General features: G+C 31.1%; 1 protein-coding gene across 1 annotated transcript in view; it reads left to right on the forward strand.

Annotated features, from left to right (window-relative positions):
* The window catches only part of LOC111001431, a 32,466-nt gene extending 22,096 nt beyond the window's left edge, over window positions 1-10,370 (forward strand). Inside the window, exons 5-9 of the mRNA XM_022271331.2 lie at window positions 1,216-1,356; window positions 2,624-2,826; window positions 3,423-3,607; window positions 7,977-8,100; window positions 10,103-10,370. Of these exons, the coding sequence (XP_022127023.1) occupies window positions 1,216-1,356; window positions 2,624-2,826; window positions 3,423-3,607; window positions 7,977-8,100; window positions 10,103-10,210 (761 nt within the window). The 3' untranslated portion in view covers window positions 10,211-10,370. The remainder of the gene's footprint in view (window positions 1-1,215; window positions 1,357-2,623; window positions 2,827-3,422; window positions 3,608-7,976; window positions 8,101-10,102) is intronic.
* The last annotated feature ends 264 nt before the right edge of the window (window positions 10,371-10,634 follow it).

The raw sequence follows: 10,634 nt of genomic DNA on the forward strand, positions 1-10,634 counted from the left end.
TGCTCTTCAAATTTGAATAAAGATTGATAGCGATTCTTTTTGTCAATAAAATACAGTATTATTAAAATGTTGATAGCGATTGCTTTTGATTTGCAATCAATCAAGCAAATAATATAAATTGAATACGAAGCAATAAAAAGGTTATATTCGCATCATCAAACAATAAATGCGAGTTCAAGTTCGAAAAATAAATAGTATTCTTAATTCAAAGTAGAGAACTACCAAAGAAACTACAAAGAAACATTTAAGGTTATAACTTACAGAAATTTTGAAATAAACTCAGTCTGATTTTGTTGAACTCTACTAGAATTGTAGTCGGTTCAATAAGATAAGATAATCCTATTTAAACCAAGAACATACGCTACCATATTAAAGTTTGTGAGAAACGAATTCGACTTGAAACTGCTATCTATCTGTTTATAGTAGAAATACGAAATATAAATTATTATTTATTAATTTTGGTAACACAATGTACACTTATGAACGTCAATAAAGAAATACATGAAATGCTTCTAATTTAATATTTACAGCCAGTTCTCAAATCATAGGCAAGAACGGACGAGAAGAACTGTAAATAAATTCTCTGCCACTCTTTTAAATCGCCAATTTTTATGTTTTACGAAGTTTTTTTGTTTAACACTATTTTCCACATGCCTGTAATTTAATAAGAAAAAAAATGTGAGCCGTCACGAGACGCCTGGCAGGTGTGAAACATCGACATTATTTTGGAAAAGTAATAAGTAGAAAAGAACAGGTTGTGATAGGAACTAAATAATGATAAAATAAAATATTACGATTTTTTTCCAGATAACGATGACTATTTATTGAATAAACAAAAAATTATTTTCATTAAATAATTTTAATAAGAAGTTTACTACTGCATATAGACTGTATATAGGTATATAATATGTAACTGCTTTTGCATGCATTTGTCGCGCTCCTAAACAAGACTGCTATGGTTACAATTAATACAAACCACAGCGGTTTTATAATGTAACATATTGTGATATATTATTATATTATTTTGTAATAATAATACCATCAAATAGCGCGGCGACGCGTCGCCACGGCATGCGTCGCCACGGCAGAAATCGGTTTTACGTGCGGCTACAGATGTTTCACATCAAAAAGGCCTCAAGCAGTAGGCATAGTGAAACGCAATGTAACCCGCTTCCAAATACATTGTAAGATAGAAAAATTATTTTATTGTTATAGGTTGGGCAGGTTGGGGCGAGTGGGGGGTGTGTAGCAAAACATGCGGTGGGGGGAGACAAACGCGTAGACGCTATTGTTCTAAAGGCTTTTGTGAGGGATTCGGAGAGCAGTGGAGATCCTGTAACTCTTTTGAATGTGAAGGTAAGATTAGGGTGTCATGTATAAAGGATTTTCTTTTTAGATTGTATATATATTGTATCATAACGCTCCTACCTCCGCGCTACATTTAGGATGATAAATGCGCTTCATATGAACTAAGTGAACTTAGTACTACAGTAGCAAAAGGAGGTAAGCAACAATATGAATTCGATTAACATATTGTAATAAAGTTAGAGTTTAAAGAAGATCTGGAGATAGTTCGGAGATATAAACCAATATTATAGTAATCAAAATTACATTTAATTTATTTTATACAATAAAAAACAATATATTACTTTAAAACTTGAACCTAAATATATTATTCTGTTAAACTAACAGTTTAAAAAAATCTAGTATTTTTCACAAGCAAAAATACCGCGTTCATTTTCCCGATATGTAACTAAATTAAAAACCCTGAAAAATAAATAAAGAATATTTTGAGTTAGATAAGGGTTAAAATGGTATTTGAATTAAATTCGCTAACGTATTTCCCAAATATTTATAATAGATAATCTGCCTTCCCGAGAAAGACTTAATATGCTTGTAATTTTAAAACACTATTAAGTGTTAAAGCTCGAATATCAAAAATCTTTAATACACTATAATATCGAGTACGTCTAACGTTATCTAGTGTATAAATATATAAGGTTCCCAGAGCTTCCTCGACAATTTTACGATCTCTTAGAGTCCAAGGCGACTTCGCTCCGTGGCAAAATTGTTTCCATAACTCTCCTAAGGATATTTTTATTTGGCATTTGTGCTACCTACATGAACATAAATTTATAACTTATTTATTCAACTCAACGTACTAAATTTAAACAAAAATGCTTATAGCCTTTTTTAACGACATACCAAGATATGGAACATTTTGATATGCCTATTAATTTTATTTTTAATTTTTCTCCTTACAGAGTTCAAGTAATAAATAAAAAAATACTCGCATTGATCCAGGCGTCTTCAAGTTTTGCGTCTAGCAACACATTTTAGAATTAATTCTTATTTATATAAAATATAAACATATACATTACACTACCTTAAAGAAATTAATGTGACTTAAAAACTGGCTACTTTTATTTCACAACTTACCTAAGATCAATCGCACTAATCTCTAAGACCAATAGAGATTGATGAGATCCAAATCCGTAGTAATTCTCTAAATATCCGTAATACTACCGTAGATTTACGCATTACAAGATACTGACATTTAAAAAAATCCTTATTCATAGTTGTATATCAGCTATACATATATCATTGGTTGCATTCCCTACAGGCACAATAAATCCACTCGCGCCCGGTGCGAGACGGAATTTCCACCCCGCTCAAGCAAAGTGGGGCCGAGTAGCAGATAGACCGCATGCCTTCAGTTTGCGGCCAAACTCCTACATATGGATTGCCTCTTCAGAACTATTTGCAGCGGGGAACGCTTTTCCGCGAGAGTTCACTTTATTCCTCTCGTTGAGGTTGAGACCTGAGGTAGGTATCGATGGAACTTGAGAACTACTACCTTTACGCACTTAGTACTCTGAAATACTGCAAAGACTTTTAAACTATAGAAAGCTTTTATAATACTTATACATGAAATAGTTATTATTTTATTAACGATAATAAGTTATATAAAGTGAAGCTAAATTTTCGTTATTATTATTTAAAAAAAAAAGAAATATCAGTGGCGCTACAACCTCTGTAGGTCTGGGCCTTAGATTTCATGATCATTTTTCAATCTAATAGGCAAGTAGGTAATCAGCCTCCTGTGCCTGACACACGCTGTCGAGTTTTTGGGCCTAAGACATACCGGTTTCCTCACATTGTTTTTCTTCACCGCTGGAAGGAACGTTACACATAGAAAGAAAGTGCACAGCCGGGTATCGAACTTACGACCTCAGGGATGAAAGTTGTAAACTGATCATTATTTTGTTAACAATTTGTTAACCCAACGTCCATTTTAATGCATAACTTAAGAGCTAACACAGTTTTGTCATTAAAATCATAGACGATAGCTTTTTACATTTAATAATAATTACATACTATGTATTATATTATACTTCATATACTTTTACAATTTGTTCTAGAGTGGCGGATACGGTCAAGGCACTCTTTTCTCTCTGCGATCACGTCGTCGTTCAGGTTCCTTTTTATCCCTGGAGCTGGCGGGAAGAGGTGCTGCAAGACTTGTACATGCGGGAGGTGGATCCAAGAAGACCATCTATCTTGCTGTACCACTGTACGACTTTAGATGGCATCATATCGCCATCAGGTGAGTTAATATCTCAGATAAAAATTATATTTTTGTAGAGTTTTCGTTAAATAAACACACCTAGTTTCGAAAGAAATAAATTTACATCTTCAAAAAGGGATCGTGTCTCGAATTCGTATTTAAATACGTATTCATTCAATTTATAATATTTTTATTGGCACAAAATTTGCTACATTTATTAATTGAATACAAGAAAAATATATAATAATACAATAGCCTATATTATATTTATTTACAACATATAAAACTCAAAAAACCTTTGGACAATTTTAAGTATTTATTTTAGAGGAAGTTTCTTATGGAGAGAAAAATATAAAAGAAACACATTAAGTTCTCTTTTCTCGGATCCGAGTTGAGCAGAGTCATAGTAGCGGTGCCGCCCATTCTCATCCGAGTATTCGACACCCAATGTACTATGTGTCGACCACTCGGATCCGAAAAATGTAAATAGAAATAATAATATACATTCATACATATTTTTCAAACGTTCATATTTACTGAATCAACATTCGCCATAAAAAGTTTTTATTTCCGGCTATTTTGTACTTTGTATCCATTGTTTAAGCATTTAATGTGTTAAGGCGGAACGTAGTTCGCGGGGTTTAATGTGTTACTTTTAATTTTACTTTGACTTTAATACCTGGGACATATCTTAATATATAGATTTCTTGTGTGCGTGTGTATGTGACTGAACTCCTCCTAAACGACTGGACCTATTTAGACGAAATTTTTTGTGTGTGTTCAAGGGGATCTGGGAATGGTTTAGATTCACAATTTTGTCCGCTGGACAATGTTTTTTTAATTAATTTTCAATTTATTAGTTGTTGTTGATTTTGGAATGTTTTACATTGCATCCGACAGACGGCGCTACCATCGCAGAGTCAAATTTTAAATAATATTCGAATTTTAATTTTAGTCTGTCCCGAAATTAAAAAAAAGTTTTGTTATCATTGTGTTATATCGTGTGTGACCATGTGCTGGATCGTTAGATATTGTCATAACATTTGAATAATAATTTTCATCAAAATGGCTTATTAAAAATTGAAATTTTGAAATTAAAGACGTGTAGACAGGACAACGTCTGTCGGATCCGCTAGTACATTTATAAAAATACTAGCAGACTCGGCCAAGCGTTGCTGTGGCTAAGGTTTTTGTTAAATTAGTTTACTATTTATGGGAAACGGTAGGAGAACTTATGTGAAAGGTAGATAGCTTATTTGAAACGTGGCTACTTTTAACACAGCGCCATCTGTTGGAGTTCTGTTAAATCATAAACAAATTTGCAATAAAATAAAATTGGGACTATAATTTGAGATTTAAACTATCCTATCTCTCAAGTTGGATCGAACTGCACATGGTGTGCGAATTTTATTATAATCGGTTAAGTGGTTTAGTAGTCCATTGAAGACAAACATTGTGACACGAGATTTATATATATTAAGATTACACTACAGATTTTGTACACTCGTGTCTTTCTGTCATGTGATAGTGATTTATCCGTTATGTAAATTATTGTATGTTCATAAAAAAAAATTCTTACTATAACAATTCTATCCTAGCACGTAACAGCCACTCTAACATTATATATTACAGTCGACTGAGTATTCGAACCCCAGCTATGCGCCAACGTATGATGCAATGTTTAGAAAATTCAACGACGTGTCAGCACAAATAATTAAATATTAGAATTTTATGTACACGGGTAGTAAGACTTTGTTTTTCTTATTAAGTATAATCAGAATCATGATTGTCTTTATCAATTATGTAGTTACATATTGAATAATATTATGTAATTCATTTATGTTAAATTTGGACTCTCATAACATTTTTGCTTTGTATTTTTCAATTGTTCCAATTAAACCAACCCGTCTTTTAATTCCACAATTTTGAGTTGGAATTTGTAGAAGCTTAGTAAATATCTTAGCCAAACGTTTGATGTTGGAAGACGAGGTAAAATATTTAATGAGAAATTAAATATGCATTACGTTCTGGTAGGATTTTACATCACCTATTTTAAAATTTGCCGAATAGTTTTTTTACAAAACAATATAAAATGTTGAAGAATGGTAAGGTAGAATTACATTTTAATGTTAATCAATGAAAACTGTTTGTCCTTACTGAAAAACGTGAACTAAAGATAATATCTTGTTACCATTGTAAAGAGGTTTTTCAAAAATTATAACTTCGGTAACAGACACGGTAGTAAAAATCAAAGACACAACTATACGCAATACTCGTCGAGCGAGTTTGCTTATCTTGCCGAAGCCGCGTACAAATTATTTGAAAATGTCTATTAGGTATAAGTGTGCAATTATTTAATCAATTACCATCTAAAATTCGCAATAATAGTGTTTGACAAATTCAAAAAGGCATGAAAGATATTAGTGTGAACATAGTAGACTAAAATTGAGACGGCTAATGGCGACGTGTATTTCGCTATATTAATATTAAGTTTCTTATGTAAATACAATTTTTTTTTGTAATGAGAAATAAAGTTCATTAAACATTAGTATCTTTTATCTACGATTTAGAAAAACATGAAATGGTCTTTCAGTAAATATCAGATATTAAAACTTTGATAATAAGATGATGTCAAGATCATCTTTTTATTAGAATTGCGCTGCGGATTTTAAGGCGCAAATTCGGGCGTAGCCTACAAGTACATGGACTGTCAAACTAAACAATAATTTCAATCTGAGCCAATGGTTGAGATAAGCGCAAACAACAAAACACACTGCTTGTTTTATAATATTTGTCAATATAGGACTCTTAGGGGAAGATGTTTAAGATTGATAAGATCGTTTGTTATTTCATTTTTTGATGTAGGTGGATGGATTTCTGTGTCTAATGCGCGCTGTTTTGAGTCTAACAAATCTATTTCAACCCTATGTCGTGCTGAGAGATAGATAAGTCCTTTGGTGCATATACTTGATTCTAACGGTTAAAGAAAAGCCGCACGCATGATACACTACGCCAACAGTGCTGACGCATACGACATTTGTGTTCTGCAAATTAAAACAACAAACAGAAAAAAACTGACTGTAGCAGTTAAAAATTATGAGAAAAATCTATAAAGAATATTTACGAATGAATCGTGTGTATTTGCAATCGGATAAATATTGCATGGAAATGAAATACAAATCCCCTGGGAAATTTTATTTACGGCGTGTGGTGTGGGTCTGAGTCGGACTTTTTGACTAAATATATATAGCAAACAAATTTTTCCATATAAAATACTATAAGCTGACAAACAAATTTTTTGAATTGAAAACAAGTTGATTCAAGACTGTCCAAGGTTAGAGTATCGCAGGTACGCAGAATAACGTTAAGAGCAATAAATTAAATATCTCTTTACAGTAATCAAAACAAAGGAAATAATTTAAAGCCTTAAAATACAGACCTGCGACACGATAAATTTCATTAGACATAGTTCGTTTTTTAATATTATGTAGACTTATATTATATTATGCACATAGCAAAACGAAGACTAAGTCAGCCACAACATAAAACTAGTACAAAGAACAATCATGTAAAATGATACAAATTACAAAACTATCATTATACCATCGCATGCCGCACGAAGAGTTTCAACAAATTGCAAAACTACGTTGTAATTGAGTTTTTACGTTTGTTAAAATTAAAGTAATGCCTCAACCAATTGTACGCTGAAAGGAACCTCCCTCGAGTACAATATTTACCAGTGAATAATGACTCACAAGATAAAAGAAATAAATGTAATTCATGACAAAGAACGTAAATTGAACTTTGAGCTTCTGTATATTCTACCTTGTATGTTTTATTTACAAGTCGAACGTATCTCACTGAATATTGCATTTCGTATTATGTTTCCTGTCTTATATCATATACATTTATTGCTAATCGTTTTCAAAGGCACTTTATAATAAAAACAAAGTAAAAAATAAAACACAATACTAACACACTGGATGCATCCACAACAGGTTACACTCGTTTCCTCACGATCAAATTTGCACATACATTCAGTGCTCAGCTGAGGTTTGAACCTACGATCTCTAGGCTAGGCTAGTTTTACTTGCGGCTGAAATACAAAACGCTTTCTTTGTCTTAATTTATCGTTGAAGAACGTTTACGTATAAACCCCTGCTAAAATACACGCCTACAATCTGTCACAATATTGATATCAGAATAGTTTCTATACGGACCGGAATTTTTACATAAATATTTTTGTAATGTTGTCACACACTGTAAGACCGATTTTACAAATTTGCAATTCTCCATTATCCCATTATATTATATATTATATAGTAATAAATGAATGTTTTATATGCAAAATAATTAATGTACATATCCGCTGTTATATATAGTTTACATAATATTTAATTCATTCTAGCGTTCATGATGATAACACAGTACGAGTTTACGTGGACTGTCGCTGGCTGAGGACGGATGTACTTGAAAAAGACGCTTTGGATACGCCGAGGGACGCGGATCTTATTATAGGCTATCTCTTCTCGGTAAGACCTTTATTAAAAAGGGACAACCCAAATATTTATACGGCTATTAAGCGACGGGTCCCTTTTATGGTTTATAATCAGTTGACATGAGATATTTAACAAGATTAGGTATTTATATTTAAATGCTTAAATCGCTTTTGAGTACTCTGTTTATTCTAAATCCTTATTCAAAAAAAATAAACTGTCTTATTTCACTAACATACCCTTCTCTTTTTATTAAAACGTAAACATAATTAGATAGAAAGAGACAATAAGAGTGCAATTAAGCCGATTTAGTTTTTAGGAAAGTTATTTGTGTTAAGGAATTATATTTTCGTATGATCAGGCATCTTTGTCTACCAACAGTGTTTTACCGATGAACGTTTTCTCTCCCTTTCTAGGTATATATTTCTGTTTATTCATGTATCTATAAAAACATTCCAAAGATCAGTTTATTTTTAAAATATTTATCAAATTATTTCTGCATATTAAAATGTAAGAATAAGCAAGAAAAAACGAAAGAAGTGTTTTCTTTGATTCAAAAGGAATTATGCTTTATTAATCCTATGATTCGTTAAAAGCTTTCGGTGAACTAAATATAAGAAAAACGCGCGATAAATCTTATTTACGACACGATTTGATGAAAATAAAAAGCGGAAAATTAATTTTCCGCGAATGACATAATTTTTCCTGAATGAGTATAATGTGTCGACATTTTTTTCATAACGCCACACTTTGTTTAATGAAACCATTAATCATTTTTAAAAATGTTTTTCCTTGTATACGTGATGAGGTAGTTTGCCAACTTAATAGAATCTCATTTTAAGTGGAATGTTTTTTGATTAGCGTTGTAATTTTTAAAACATTTGGCTTTTTTTCTCGGTATTTCTGCATGACAATTTAAAACAACTAAGTGAGGTTGCGTTTTAATACTGCAGTTGAAATCCAAATCCACTTTCAAATGATTTTTAATCACATTCGATGTTCGATTCGATAAGAATCAAACCGTTACACATTCAATAAAATAACATTATATACTTTTTCTAGCTTACAAAAGCTAAGTGTTAATTCAATACAAATCGTTTAAAGAAAAACACTTATTACGGATTAAAGTTATGTATTATTGTATTTAAACTTATAATTATTTAAACATAATTTTAATAATTTTAAACATATTTTTTTCATATAAATCGATTATGGTTTTCAATATATCGGAGCAATGGCTTTACTGTCGCGTCGTGTAATTATGCCAACCTTTTAAATTAACAACATCTAAGTTAAAAATCGTGGTTCATTTGATTTGATAATATTGCTAGATTATTAGTGATTATTATTATTAAAAGTAATACTTTAAACCATTGCTATTCAAAGATATTCAATAATAAAGTAATTATTTAACACCTTTTCCTATGACTACTATGACCATTAATAATTTGAAAGTCTGAATTAGTTGGTGAAGCCCTCGGTTTGAATCGAATCAAGCAGATGCCTGTAAAAAGTAGACACTAAAGTCAAAATAAAGCAGTCTATGCTGACAAGGGAATTTATTATTTAAATCCAAGATTTATAATAATTTATCTGCTGATACTATTTTCGTTAATATTTGGGTTGGGTTTAGTCATAGTTCAGATTATCGTTTTCTGGTTTGCCAACAATTGGTATCTATCTTGCCTTACTTTCATTACACAATAATATTCCTTGCCAATTACTGTCTTTGACCTATTTCTCTTTTTCCGTCAAATTCTAGATCCTAATCCGTTGATTCTTCTCCTACCTCTTTGTGCAAACTAACCAATGCAATTCCTCGACTATTTATAAACTTTCCTATTCATATTGTAGAGATATCGATTTAAGTAAAGTTATATAAAATCTAAAGTCTCGATATGCATCATTAAAATGTTATTTGAACTACCGAATAAACAAATTCAATTTATTATTAATGTAACAATGAAACCTAAATAAACTAAATAAGAAACATGACCTACGTAATGTTTTCCTATTTAACTTGTGTTTGTTGTTGCAGGGTGACCTGGAACAGTTAGTGCTGGTGCCAAGAGCTGGACAGGCATATAAGCAGTGTTCCAGTCAAGCCAACGGCAGCATCACCCCATATGTCACACTAAATACGTAACTCTGACTGAATTAGTAAACTTCATTGGTCTCATTATAATATCTGTATATTTGTTCGAAATTTAAATTTATGCACTTTGTTATTATCAGACAGGAAATAGTTGATAGTAAATTTAAATTTCAAATGTTTATTATTTTATTACTAGTTGTTTAACTTATATTAATTAAAAATATTTAACGTTAAAAGAATGCAGATTCTTTATTATTGATATGGTAACGAATTTTTAATACAACTTTTTTTATTTAGATTTGAATTGAAAAAAAAATACTTTAGGTGTTTAACGCATTTAAAGTTACTTGAATGTATAAAATTACAATGATTGATATTTGTGGACATTTTGAATTCGTTTGATTGATTTTAATACTGTAAAAAATTATCTAAGAAGACTTAGTTGCTATTAAATGTGCATAGTGTTTTATAAAAT

This window comes from Pieris rapae, chromosome 9 (genome assembly GCF_905147795.1).
Source record: "Pieris rapae chromosome 9, ilPieRapa1.1, whole genome shotgun sequence".
Taxonomy (NCBI): Eukaryota; Metazoa; Arthropoda; class Insecta; order Lepidoptera; family Pieridae; genus Pieris; species Pieris rapae.